This window comes from Trachurus trachurus (genome assembly GCF_905171665.1).
Source record: "Trachurus trachurus genome assembly, chromosome: 12".
Lineage (NCBI taxonomy): Eukaryota > Metazoa > Chordata > Actinopteri > Carangiformes > Carangidae > Trachurus > Trachurus trachurus.
The window spans coordinates 15,206,588-15,220,647 of record NC_139908.1 but is presented as its reverse complement, the minus strand read 5'-3'; the positions used below and the strand labels follow the sequence as shown (position 1 = coordinate 15,220,647).

Genomic DNA, 14,060 nt, shown 5'->3' with positions numbered 1-14,060 from the left:
CATGGATGCTCATATACAGATGCTTCAAATAGCATCTGCCATCCCTTCTCCATCCATCACCCAGCTCACAGTCACTAGCAAGAATTAAAGCATGTACACTAAACATTACATCACTGGACCTTTCAGGCCTGAAGCCAAAAACATGCTCAGGAACAGAGGAACCCAGCAACAGCACAAACAAACACACGGAGGAAGTCTTACAAAAAATACAACTCACAATATAACAGTGTCTACGCTGTACACTTTGGTCTGTGGCAATATCTCCAAGGTCCAATGGGATTTATGCAGAATGAATAACAGTGATTTTAAATATGTAATTTAATGCTAAAATGTTATGCAGCAAGCAAATGTCCAAGAGAAGCAAACCTGAACCCCAGCGGAGCCTTTTCTTAGTGCGCTGGATGACACAGAGCATAAAATAGGAGAAGTAAAAACCTTCAGAAGGAACTTTAAGCATGAAGCCCAAAGGAAAATTACTTTGATGAAACTTTTATTGAGGCACTTCTGCTGCTGTGTGTGTTTGATAGGAGAGCGTTGGTGGTCGCTGGGTGGATATGTTGTCTTTATTTGGAACAATTGCTATGGTGTCACTGGCTCGTCGTTAGGAGGTTTCTGGAGTATTTATAACATCTGGCTAGGTTGTTTGGGTCTTTCAAGGTAGTTGTGAGCTGGTTGTTCTGCAAGGTTGCTATAGGGTTGTAGCCTACTATGTGGTTGTCAGATGGTCACTAAGGTATTCCTGGCAAATTTCTAGGTGGTTGGGAGGCTGGATGAGGTGGTTGCCATGGTGATTCCCAGTGGTTTCTAGGAGTACTGCATGCTAACATTGCTAATGTGTACCAATGGGATGTAGCAGTAGTGGGAGTGACAGTATATGCACATATACTGTTAACTATTTCATTTTCAGCACCATGGAGAGAGACACTGGGAATAAAGGTTATTGAAATGCTGTCATGAAGCAATTAGTGTAAAAACTAAACTCAACAAAGTCTGTTTCATCATTCCTGCAAAAAGAAAGAAAAGAAAAGAGAGTATGTTATGATGATGATGAAATTATTTCTCCCAGGTGAAGAGAAGTTTAGAAAATGAATAGCTAATGATAACCTAATAGAACTAATTATGATGACAACAATACCATCAATAATTATATTAATGAACATAATGATGATGACGTACCTCACTATAAACCGACGTTGTATGACGTGAGATGTCAATGGGAATTTTGAAAAGATTTATAATAATAATAATAGGCCTAATAATAATGACATAATTCCATTATTGATACATTTTTTCTATGTATTGTGATAGCGTGTGATGTTCAATAGCCTAACTTTAGGCTTTTGCTGAGATATGCCTGTAGTATTGCGGTGTCTCTTTAAAGGAAGGGGGAGTGTAGAAGAGGGACAGAGGAAAGAGATGAATAGAAGGCACCAGAACCACCTACCATGACCAAGTGCGCTGTAAATGTAGGACAGAAATTCGAGTGGAATACAAACGGATCATCAAGCGACATATTCGAGGAAAAACCATGTTTGGATGTGCCTTATCTGATTCCAATATTTTTAAAAATGGTTCCACATGCGATCATGGCAACACAGGAAAAGTATTTTTCCTCCCAAACATTTCTTGCATTTTGAAACGGAAAAGAAGAGTGGCAGTAACATACATCCCTGTGCTATCTTTCTCCGATTATCAATGGTAGGCATTGCATAATTCACCCTTATCCACCGGAGCCATTTGGTTCCTCCTCTTTGGGAAGAGGGGGACGCCAGAAAAAAAAACCCGACTACATCCAGTAGCTGCCTTTACGGTGGTGCCTGCAATTGTTTGGCAATGCCCTTTTCTCTCTTAGGAAGGACTTGCAGACAGTAGCGGGGAAACAAGCAGGGGAAGGATGCATTTAACGCTGGATGTGTGCTGCATTCAGGGAGATTCGGCAGTAATAGCAGCTCTAGCAGAAACAGCGAGTGCGGAGGGCCTGGGAAGCACCCAGCCCTACTATCTCCTCCTTTTCCTCCCCCCCTGCAGGACCATGCTTGCGTGAGGGATGAGGCTGTGCACAGGGACACCAGGCCAGAGCTGCGGCCTACTTCTCACAAGAGCCGGTCTCTCGACTGCAAGATCTGTGAACACATTGCCACCATCAAATCAGCATCTTTGGTACGCAGCTCCCTCTCTCCACCGTTTGCATAAAAAAGTACGTGTGTGTGTGTATCTGTGTGCGCGCGCACACACACACATCCGCGCGTGTGTTAGTGTATGTGTGCGCGTGTGTGCGTGCGTGCGGGTGTACGTGTGTGTGTGTGTGTGTGTGTGTGTGTGCTGGGGGGGAGGGGGGTTGTGAGGAGGGGAGGGAAGGGGTGTCTGTGTTCTCAGCTGTACATCTGTAGTCATGGCAACCAGATCCTGTTAATGGATGTCATTTTTTCCATCCTCAGCTTCCCTCTCTGCCTCTGCTTTTATGTGTGTGCATTGCATTTATATGTATTCCATGTAAATCTCTGCCTGCTTTCTATTACCACTGAGAATTCGTTCTTGTCATACTTTGTTAAAGAAAGAAAAGAAAAGAAAAGAAAAAGGTGTATTTCCACATCTACTTTTCATAGTCATTGTTGTCTCACAGACGGGTCTTGATCCTAATCATGACATCATATGGACATCGGTTGCTTGTTGGAAAGGACACTGGAGTGATTCAGTGATTAATTCATGTTGCTTGATTTTATCACGAGTTACTCTATGCAGAATTTGAAATGGGATTCAACAACAGAGCCTCTGTTACAATTAGACCTCTGTATCATTTGTAACCCATTTTTAAATTCTTGGCTCATCATGGACATGTAGTTGCCTTATCTGCAGACTGATTACTTTTCTGTGACAATTGTTCTTTACCACTGCACTGTATGTGGTGTGTTTTTAGGCCATAGCCTCTCACTCACCAGCTGTCTTCTTCATTTATTTCTCTCTCCACCACGGCAGTTGTTTCTGTCTGCCTGCCCTGTGTCTTTTACTTCCTGCCTCCTGTGTTCCTCTGTCTAGGTCATCAGGTAGATCCAGGAGCATGAGCAGGACTTTGAGCTGCGGGAGCAGATGTCTGGGTATAAGCGCATGCGGCGGCAGCACCAGAAGCAGCTGATCGCCCTGGAGAACAGGCTAAAGGCCGAGATGGATGAGCATAGGCTCCGGCTGCAGAAGGAATTAGAGACACATGCGAACAACACTTACATTGAGCTGGAAAGACTGGCCAAACGCCATGTTGCTCAAACAGACAAAGAGGTAAAGCCACCACAGCAGGTGTTACTTATGAATGAGGTAGAAACTACAAAGTGATTTCATTCACTTTAAGTCAAACAGTGTGTCTTCAGGCATCTCTGGGTGGTAATTTGAATATTTTGATGTCTCTTCACAGATGAAGTCAGTTGCAGCAGAAGAGAGGAGGATCCAGCAACAGATTGTTGCTCAGCAAAAGAAAGAGCTGACTACTTTCTTAGAAAACCAGAAAAAGGAGTACAGGCTCTGCAAAGACAAGATCAAAGAAGTAAATATCTTGAATAAACACAGCCACAAAGTTTGTGAACTTACACGTCGTATCTCTCAGCCTTCTCTGACAATTTCCGACAGGATTTTCCTCTGATCACACCAGCTCTGTTTACATTGTTCTGTTATTTTTTTATTTCAAGGAGATGAATGAAGACCCTTGCACACCCAAGGAGGAGAAGCAGGAGCGTCTGTCCAGGCACAAAGAAACAATGCAGCGCTCCCAGGCTGAGGAGGAAGCTCATCTGCTGGCCCAGCAGAGGCTGGTCTACGACCGGAGCTGCAGGGCCCTAAAACGCCGGAGTCTGGTCAGGAAGCAGGAGTTTGAACAAGAGCAGCTGAGAGAGGTACAGAGACTTCATGCCATTACATAACATTATGTGTAACCAGATGATACAAACAATTACAAAAGCTCAATTCATTTTTATGGATGAGTTTGGATTGGAACAAACATCATCTAGATGAAGCTTTGGTACACTGACTAGACTGACTAGACTAAAATGTAGATTTTTACAGCAGATACAGTATGAACCACCTCACTTGCAACAAAGACCACAAAGGAATCCTCATGTTTAAAGTTGTTGTCATATGTCACTTGAACTGATCATGAAATGAGTCAGGACCTGTGGTGGCTTACCACTCCGGATGAACTATTGTCTGTTCTGCATTTGAATGTAAAGCTGTGTGTCATCAGCATAGGTGTGTAAAAATAATGTAGTGCTTACAGGAAGCCAAAAGAAATGACTGAGATTTCTCCATAAATCAAATAAAGCAGGCTTAGTCCAACATTGTTTATGAACATTTGCATAGATAGATAGATAGATAGATAGATAGATAGATAGATAGATAGATAGATAGATAGATAGATAGATAGTACTTTATTAATCCCTTGGGAGGTTACACTCAGGGAAATTGAGGTTCCAGCAGCAGCACAGCACCGATCATACATTAAAAAAAGCACAGATAGATATAAGAATATAAAAATATAAAATATAAAGTGCATTCAGGGCTAAAAGAACAATAATAAATACATATAAATACATCAATCCTAATCTTCCCCATCCCCTCTCCATCAAACTTCTCGCCCAGGAGTTGAACAAGAAGAGGACCCAGAAGGAGATGGAACACGCTCTGATGATCCGGCAGGACGAGTCCACCCAGGACCTGGAGCGCCGGCAGCTGCAGATGCTACAGAAACTGCGTGTTGAACTCATGCGGCTGCAGCACCAGACAGAGCTCGAAAACCAGGAGGAGTACAACGGCCGGCGGCAGAGAGAACTACACAGGAAACACAGTCTGGAGCAGCGGCAGCAGCCCAGAAACCTCAAGGTACGTGGAGCCTTGTTTTGGCCACTGTACTGTACTGTATGTGGTTATTGAGAGTGAGATGTGCAGATCATTTCATTTCAAGAAAAGTTTGCTGCTAAAAGGAAGATTACACGCTGGGTTTGAAATGAAAACTCTGCAGGTACCAAACTTCTGCATCTTCCCGTACTTCCGACATTTGGTAAAATCAGAAGTGTACCTTGTATTCTTATTCTAATTACAGATAGAAAACTGAAGAAAAGCATCAACCATGTTGCCATGAGAACTGCTTCTTTCAAAACATTGCAGTGATATTGTTAACACATTTGAACATTTCCACTCTCTTTAAATATTAAAGGAGACATATTATGCCCCCTTTCCACAAATTAAAATAGTTCCAAGGTGTCTTAAAGACATGTCTGTGACATGCTGTGGTCAAAATACCCCAAGGATCAAACATCACGGCTCTTTTCATCCGCTCAAAACTGCCCTGTTCAGAACAGCTGGTTAAGTACCTGTCCCTTTAAATGCAAATCAGCCACTGCTTGCCCAGCCCCACCCCTTCTACTGGTCCCAGGTAGGGGTGGGGTTATGTAAATGTGAAAACTAGTTACATCACTGGAAGACATTTGAGGGAACAGCTCATTTTTTTAGTAAATTTTTTTGGGGCCGGAAGGCAAGCCAAACCCCCCAAAATATGTTAAAGAGCCTTCAAAAAGCGATATTTCCACAATATGTCCCCTTAATGGACAGTAGTTTTTATGATGTGAACAATTTAGGGGAGAGGTTAGCTAATCTCCAAACTGAAATACTCAAAAACAAGCAAACAAATACTTAATTAATGATTTACCTATTAATACAACTTGAAAATTATTTACTCCACATGGAAGAGTGTCTTGAGAACAAAGTGGAGGTCTGTCTGGACCTACTAACTAAATTACCAAGTCAATCAAATGAAGACAACTGTTTTTTTCTAATTATACAATAGGATTTACTTTGGCTCTATCTCAAAAAGAACCAGTGTTAAAACAGGTTTGTGCCATTTGACTGATTGTGTTGTGATGTCTGTTGTGATGTCTTTCAACCCTGTGCAGATGCTGGAGATGCAGATCAAGAAACAGTTCCAAGATACGTGCAAGGTGCAGAACAAGCAGTACAAAGCTCTGAGGAACCATCAGCTGGAAGTCTCCCCCAAAGGCGACCACAAGTCCATCCTGAAGAGCCTGAAAGAGGAGCAGACACGGAAGCTGGCTGTACTGGCCGAGCAGTACGAGCAGAGCATCAACGAGATGATGGCTTCACAAGCGGTACGAGGACCCAGAAGCATCTTGTTGAAAAAAAGTGGACCTCATTCATCATTTGTATGTTGTATATTTATTCATGCAACACATTTGTCCTTCTCGACATCCATAATGGTAACAGTCGCCACTGTACGAGCATCAGTTTTTTTCCATTACACATTCGAGAACAGTGGACTGCTGTTTAATGCTAAAGCTTGTGCTAAATGTTGTTGGCCTGTAGTTTGACAAATGAGCGCCCAACCTGGGCTTGTTGCTAATGTGTTTGTGACCACCTCTGTCTCGCTGGGTCTCTAGATGCGATTAGAGGCAGAGCAGGAGAGAGAGTGCCAAGCTCTGAAGCAGCAGCTGAAGCAAGAGATGGAGCTCCTGGATGCCTACCAGAGAAAAACCAAGTCACAGATGGAGACCCAACATGAGCGAGAGCAGCAGAAACTTGAGCAGAAGGTCTCCATACGCAGAGCGCACCTTGAACAGAAGGTAGATTAAAGATGGAAGCCATTCAAAAATATTTGATATAAATGCAGCACAATACCAAACTATACAGAAATTACCTCAGCATAGGTAGGCAGCTAGATTGATGTGCTATTATAGTGGCAGTTAGAGGCCAGTTGGCGCCAAACAAAGTCACAATTTGACCTCTCCTCGATGACACCACAACTGTAGCTTAAAATGTACATTTTGTGAAGTTTGCAGTAAAATCTGTTAAAATGAATCAATACAAAATTGTTTGTTCTTGGACTGGTGTTGGAGGACTCTTTAAAAAGGCCTCAAATAACTATTGAGTTATTGACACTGGGTTTACTACCACTTCCATTGTGAGGAGTCCCGTAGTTCCCAGTCTTGTAATTGCAAAATCAATACTTTCAAATACTTGCATGCTAATGGAAAAGCAATAGCCAATCTGCCAGTGAGTCTGTTGTCAGTCAAACACTGTGGTCCAGATCTTAGAAACTGTGAGAGGGACTGTTATGAAATTTTGTGCAGATAATGCATTGTCCCAATAGGATGACACCAAGCATCTACAGTAACATCATCACCTGCTGGATGATGTGTGATTTTAGGTGACATGACTCAACAAGTACACGATGGATTGCTATGAAATATAAAATATACATTTCTGTCTCCCTCGCGCCGTTGAAATTATGAATAGGCTACCTGCAAAAAAATACTGATATTCCCATCAGCCTTAGCTGCTATTTGTGTTTTATGGCTGCCATCAAATATTACCATGTTAGCATCATGCTCAACCAAGATACTGAACATGGAAAACATCATTTCCTGCTCAGTGTTGTAATGTTTATATTCATTGAAAGCATTGGTAGCATGCTAATGATAGCTTGTGGCGTAAAGCAGAGCTTCAATGAGATGCTAGCAGGTCTAGCTTTTCTCATTTTATAAAAGCTCGACACCTTCAGCTTAGAGAAACATCTTGTTTTGTGCAACCAACAAAAAATGTACATTTACCATGACGTACAGTACTGCAGATGAGGAAAAACTGAAAATTCTTGCATTACAGCAAGTGTTGATTGGTATAATGACTAATCAGGTCATCCTTAGAGGTGATGCCAAAGGTCAGGAGAGCTCCCATTCAGTCTGAAAGTGGTGGAGTTACTAACAGCATGACTCACACAAGAGTAATCTAGTGTCCCCATAACAAAATGACTAGCATCACGTTTTTCGATTGCAGATTGAAGAGGAACTGGCTGCACTTCAGAAGGAGCGTACTGAAAGGGTCAAGCACTTGTTGGAACGTCAGGACAGAGAAATTAACGGTTTTGACACAGAAAGTAGAAGTCTCGGCTTCGGAAGCCTGGGATCTCTGGACTTCCCCAAAGAAGACAACAGATGAAAGTGGACTTATCTTTAGAGGACAACATATCCGTGCCCTTTTCATGTCCACTCGACCGTTCGTCACATCCACGGTGACAAAGCTGGATAACTTTCTCTATTGCTTTTCTTCTCTCTTAGATATTGCATCTTTGAATCGAGGTGTTACGTGCAATGAGAACTTCTTTTGTGAAACTTGAAAGGGGGAAAGTAAAAACAAAAGAACCTACAACAACATGTCAATAAAAATCAAACCTAGTCAGTGTAACTCAAAACTTATGTGTTAAAAATAACAGACTCTTTCCTCCATGCCATTTCCTCCTTTTGGTATGAAATGAATAAATCAGGAAATTTTAGTAAAATGGGCACTTTGATATGTTTAAGTAGAAACTCATCATGTTCATATGATGCTTAATGTGTGTGTTACATGGAGGGACATTGTGGAATGTGAGCTGCGGACTCCCCCGTGGTGTTAAGCTGCTTTGTCTTATTTTTATTTGTCTTATTTCATTTTGTTCTATTTATTTGATTTCATTTAATGCTCTGAATGTGAATGTTACTGTATGGGGTCACTGGATAAAGTCAGTTTATTCATTTTTATTTGGTCATACTTCCATATTGTGCTTATGCATACAGTATACTGTGGTCCCTCACTTTTCTAGGCGACAGTTCTTACCTTTTCTTTTCTTTGATATGTAGGATCAATTGGCATTAGCTTGATCAACCCGTTTATCTTATCACAACTCAAGATCCCACTTGGTAAAACTGCTTATTATTGCATGCACTTTAAGGACAAATTCAGGTTGTGAAGTGAAGCATGAATCTGTCAGAGATTTTAGCTGTTTGTAAATAAAAGTGGTCATAGCATTTTTTTGTTTTAGGCCTATGGATACTGGACATAAGCGCCATATTTGATATGATAATTTCACAAATGCCTTTATTTAAGTTGTGCCTGAAGCAGATTTTAGTTATGTGTTTGTTATATCTATATTTTATTTACTGAGGCCGGCACCATTTTGTTTTTGGTTTCATCTAAACTTGTGAATCATTTAATGTTCACTTATCAAAGTTCTTGTAAAGGAAAATGGTGAGAATTGTGCTGTATAACTTTTGATATGAATATTTGTACATGAGAATATAGCTAGAACATACAGAGACACTGGTCTATTACTGATAACAGAGCTTAACGATAAAGATTTTGCTTCATTTTTGTTTTATAATATAGAGATATGGTCATACAATAGCTCAATATATTGCTAAGTCAAATCACTAGACTCTCAGATTGTATAAATGCTGGTGAATGGAACCACAGACTTCTTATGATATCATTCCGATGATCTTTTATTGATCAGCGGCTCTACAAAAACAAACACAACAACACGTGGGTCCAGATTGCATTTGAGTAATTAGTGTCTAATGATCAGATTTACATATTTTTTGCCATGTTCATTATGGTCATTGAACAGGTTGCACAATGTTTCCATTTATAATGAATGGAAAGATAATTGTTTGGTGCTTAATTTCTAATACCACCCTAGCCTTGTAGTTTTTTGTCTTGGAGAGACGATTGATTTTTACAAAATGTAAACATGAAGCATTTTGAAACCCCCTCTGAGTCAAAACACTACTAAGTTTTTCAGACACTCATGACATATTTAGAGTACCCCATGCAGTGAAAACCCTCTAAAAATGAAGTATATGTATGGAAAAAATAAACACTATTTTATCACGGGTCAGTTTTTGAAACATTGTTTAATGTGGTGGTCTTGAATGCAACCCTGTCGGTTGTTCGATGGGCATTTCAGGACCTGTTTCTTTCTTTTCATTTCAGAGCCACGACTTGTATTAATGTTCAGTCATGTTGCTCACAGGGCTGAAAGGTGGAAGATGTCCCCTGAATGAACAAAGTATTTTCAATGGAGGTATATATAATAATGACATTGAAGTATAATTTGTGATGGTAATATAACTGAAATACTCTTGTTTTACACATAGAAACTTCAATTCTGAATTTGTTATGTTTGACCAGAGTGTGTTCTGAAGTTGAGTGGCTCCTCTAGATTTTTCAGCCTTTTACATTTTCACAAACTTTCTGAAATTTGATGAAAAACGTTTCTCATATGCAGTAAGGCCTTTTGTCTGGTCACATATAACTGAAGCCTTGTGGACAAATGGTTCCATATAAAAGTGCTACTGGGGTGCTTGAGTAAGGTTTTTGCCTGAGAGGGCTTCAGAACAGTTATGAACCTTACAATTTGTGTGAATTTTAAGTTAATAGAAAGATGTATTTAGTTAGAATAAAGGGGACTTTCCTAAACAACCTTATTCACCATTTCCTGTGCAGTTAATGCAAAATAAAAGAGATTCTGTTGAACAAAAAAAAGGAGTCTCAGTCAACATCCTGCATCTTCTGACAGTGCATTTCTTATTGTTTGTGGTTGCCTTTCCACGTAATGCTTTGTTATGCGGTCTAGGTTGGTATTGTCACTTTTGCTTTTCCTTGGTGCAGCGTGCCCTCTGTGACCTACATTGTGTTTAATTGGAGGTTGTTTTTGTTTTTTCTTCTCACATATGATTTACTGTAGATCTAAACACACACATGCAGGTCAAAGATAACTTGTTATAACCAGAACTTTGAAATAGGAACAAGAGGTGTGAGGGAAGTTGAGCTGCAGAGCGTCCAGCGTCTTCTCAGCCTCCTTACACTTATGGGTAATCTTGCTTGATTTAGGTGTTGATTGGCGGGTTTTCTCTTTTTTTGGCATGTCTTTACTGTATATGCTGGCAGGAATCCAGCCGTAGTTTCCTTGAAATGTCAACGTTTGCGGCGCCATCTGCAGCAGTCGCCCGTTCCACCACAACCCCTCTCTTAATCCCCCTGGGGCAACTGGAAAGCCCCGAGGATAGCAGACTCCGTGGTTAGCCTTTACCTGAAGTAGTGCTGACAGGGCTGTGGTGTGTCGAGTTCCCCCTCTCTCTTTTCTCAAGTAGACAGTGGTTTCACTACAATACAACACCGAGATGGGGATGCTTTAAACCAAGACGTGATTACCACAAGAAAAAAGGCATGGAGATCGTGTCGGCTCTCAGCGAGCTCGTATAAAGTTTATCTATGGCTTCTACAGATAGTGTGTGTGTGTTTGTGTCCTGCAGGCTGACTGACCTCCCATCAACCCTGTGATGCAGACGGCTGACTAAACACATCACCGGGTGTCTCCAAGCAGAAGTGACCACCATTCATAGAAGTTTGTGATGATAGTGATGACGTTGATGAGATTAGACAACACATGAAAACCCCACTTTGTGTTATTATGATCTTTTACACATTCCTCAAGTTCCTCCTTCCTTCACCCAAAAACATCACAGGACTGATGGATGCAATACTCCTTAACATTATCACCATGAACTCATCCTCTGCAACAGTGAGCCCAGGCAGACAGAGGCTTAAAGTTGTGGTGAGATGACAGTGGCGTATTGCCTGCTTCAGCTAGCAGACCCTCCCCTCTTTACGCACATGTAAAAGTTTCTGATTGAGAAATGCATTTCCTGTGACCTTGCCAGCTTCCTGCAAAATGCTCACATGAAAACACTGCGGCAGAAAGAGGAGCGGTTTGAGAAGCCGCTGTTACAGTTGTAATGATACAATTAAGTGGAATTGTTTATCATAAGACAGGAGGGTGGTGGAAATTTCTTTTCAATGTCGTTACTTCCACTTTCTAAAGGGTCAGCTCAGAGTTTGTTGACTGTTATTAGGGCGGATTTTGCAGCATCCAGGCAGCAACGGCTGCAGGGGTGTGGTGCTGTTGTTGAACTATAAGTCACTGATTCAATACAAGTGACAAAAAAAGAAAGAAATATAAGTCCCTGAATTATATCTGAATTGAAGATGCTACTTCTAGAAGGTGCGCTGTGCAGCTCGGTGCACTGCAAGTGAGCTCACTTTTACTTTTTAGCTCCCACCAGGTTCTCACCTTCTCACCCGCACTCTCTAGAGGGCGGTAAAAAAAAAAGAAGCATGTCAGTGAACTGTGTCAAAGGGTAGGCTGACCCCAGCGCTTCAATTATTTTCATGCACGTCTGACACAGTTTTTCTAAATTCAGCAGGTTAATGTTCCTCAAGTGATTTTAAATATACCAGATACGTGTATATCTCTCCATGCACACATAAAAAGGAAGTGCTGTTAGTAGTTTTTTCTCACACATATAATAAATATAACAATTAGACACTGTCCCTTCATGCCCTGTCATATGTTTAGGCATGTAGGGACATTGCCCAGCGCAGAGGGAAGAAAAAAAAAAAACTGCACATCTGAAAAGAAGGAGGAAATTCTGGGAAATTTGGTTGCCTCACAAAGTGCACGTCATTTCCTCCTATGACAAATGTGTGGTTTCTGTCTTTTAAAAAAGTTTTACAGCAGTGTGATTATGACAAGTCTGCGCAAATTGCCTGCGATACCGAGTGGAGAATGAATGGTCATGTAAAGAGCATGAATTTTCAACAGTTCATGGAACTGGCAACAAGTAAGTTTTCTAATTTCATTCTATTGAGACATCAAGGAGACAATTAAACACAATTGCATCTTTTCTTGACAGTGCATGTTGCTGCTGTTTGGTATCATTTTCACTGCTTTAGAGCTGCTGGTTGACTGACTGATGAGTTTCAAATGTTCAAACTTAAGTTACAGTTTATCTTCAGTTTATTAAAGAAAACACATACACATTAGATTTTGTGCTTGCATCAGTGAAGTAAATGGCTTTTTCATCTGTTTGGAGAATCTATTCAATATCTTAAGAGAGCGATATGACATATCATAATATATAACAGAATCACATTATAACTACATTAAACTGTTGTATAAAATGTCTGAACTGTCAGCAGACTTGTGGTTGTTCTGTTTTCACATGCTGAATGTTTGCTAGGTGGACAATCTATTTTTACCTCTGCTACTCGCCGCTCGTGGCTTTAAAATGCAGTTCCCCTCACTGATGTGATGTAGGATAACCATAACTGACCAGTTCCTTTCTCCTCAGCATTACTCTCTGTCCTGCTGCTAATGGCTGTTGATTCAACAAGAACTGTGGCAGCGAGCAGAAACCAGCAATGTGGGAATTCACTGCAACAGACTCTGAAGCTCACCAGACTTGCACAGAAGGAATCTGTCGACCTAATCAAAACATATGTGAGTACAGTCATGAAGAGCTATATCTAATTTTGCTGGGTGAAATCCCCATGTGCTTCCTCAGTGTTTTACATGCTGTGTTTTCATTACTAGACACACAAGATGTGTGATTTGATTAATCTGATGTTTTTTTAATACCTTTTCTTTTTGCTTTTGCAGAAAGCCTCTCAAGGAGAATTGCCAGAGTTCCTCTGCAAGGTGTCGGTGAACAATGTCCCTGACCCAAACATCTCCGGCCTGGAGCCCTCAGAGAGGATAGCGAGCATCTACACACACGTCCAAGCCTTCATCCCGCATTTAAAACGGGTGTACGAGCAGCAGACAGACTTGCAGTTGCCCGCCAGTCCGCTGCTGACCAAGCTCGACCATGTCAGCGCTCGCAGCAAGTACCTGGCCGAACGCATAAAGAACTTTTATCAGAGCCTCTTCCCAAACCTGCCAGTACCGCAGCCAGCAGGGGGGGCGACCGATCTGCCTCCGCCTCAGAACGTGTTCCAGCAGAAGGTCTACGGCTGTGTGGTGCTGAAAACCTACAAAGAGCTCCTGTCAAACATCTCCCTCGAACTGAGAACTATAAGGAGCAAAGTCTGCAGGAGGAGGATACAGATAAACACACCCTTCTTCTAGGGATGACCCCCCCGCCCAGGGTGACCTTAGACAGTATTATTATTTTTTTGATAAAGATTTAAAAAGAAAAGTGAATTTAAAGATGGCTGGTACATCAGAGTAATGGAGCCTATTTATGGTATTTATTATTTATTTTCTTTTGTGTTTTTGAGAAGAAGGGATGCTGTTAAAAGATGAAGAATGCAAAGTTTATCTCTGAGCAAGTTATGTATATTTAATATATCTAATACGTTATGTAAGGTTCTACTTTGCTGATGTAAAATTATTTGCTTATTTACTGTACATA

The 14,060-nt window shown here is 41.1% G+C and overlaps 2 protein-coding genes across 2 annotated transcripts; both read left to right on the top strand.

Annotated features, from left to right (window-relative positions):
* Positions 1 to 3,087: 3,087 nt before the first annotated feature.
* Positions 3,088 to 7,989, top strand: taok3b (TAO kinase 3b; the record flags this gene model as incomplete). The annotated part of the gene is made up of 7 exons (XM_083982874.1): positions 3,088 to 3,273; positions 3,407 to 3,535; positions 3,678 to 3,881; positions 4,624 to 4,863; positions 5,934 to 6,146; positions 6,435 to 6,617; positions 7,828 to 7,989. 7 exons carry the CDS (start codon positions 3,088 to 3,090, stop codon positions 7,987 to 7,989), a joined length of 1,317 nt encoding a protein of 438 aa, XP_083839000.1.
* A 4,410-nt stretch (positions 7,990 to 12,399) lies between these two features.
* m17 (IL-6 subfamily cytokine M17) lies at positions 12,400 to 13,774 on the top strand (the record flags this gene model as incomplete). Its single annotated transcript, XM_083984021.1, has 3 exons — positions 12,400 to 12,488; positions 12,999 to 13,147; positions 13,307 to 13,774. The coding sequence occupies exons 1-3, from the start codon at positions 12,434 to 12,436 to the stop codon at positions 13,772 to 13,774; spliced, it is 672 nt and encodes a 223-aa protein (XP_083840147.1). The 5' UTR covers positions 12,400 to 12,433.
* Between the last annotated feature and the right edge of the window lie 286 nt (positions 13,775 to 14,060).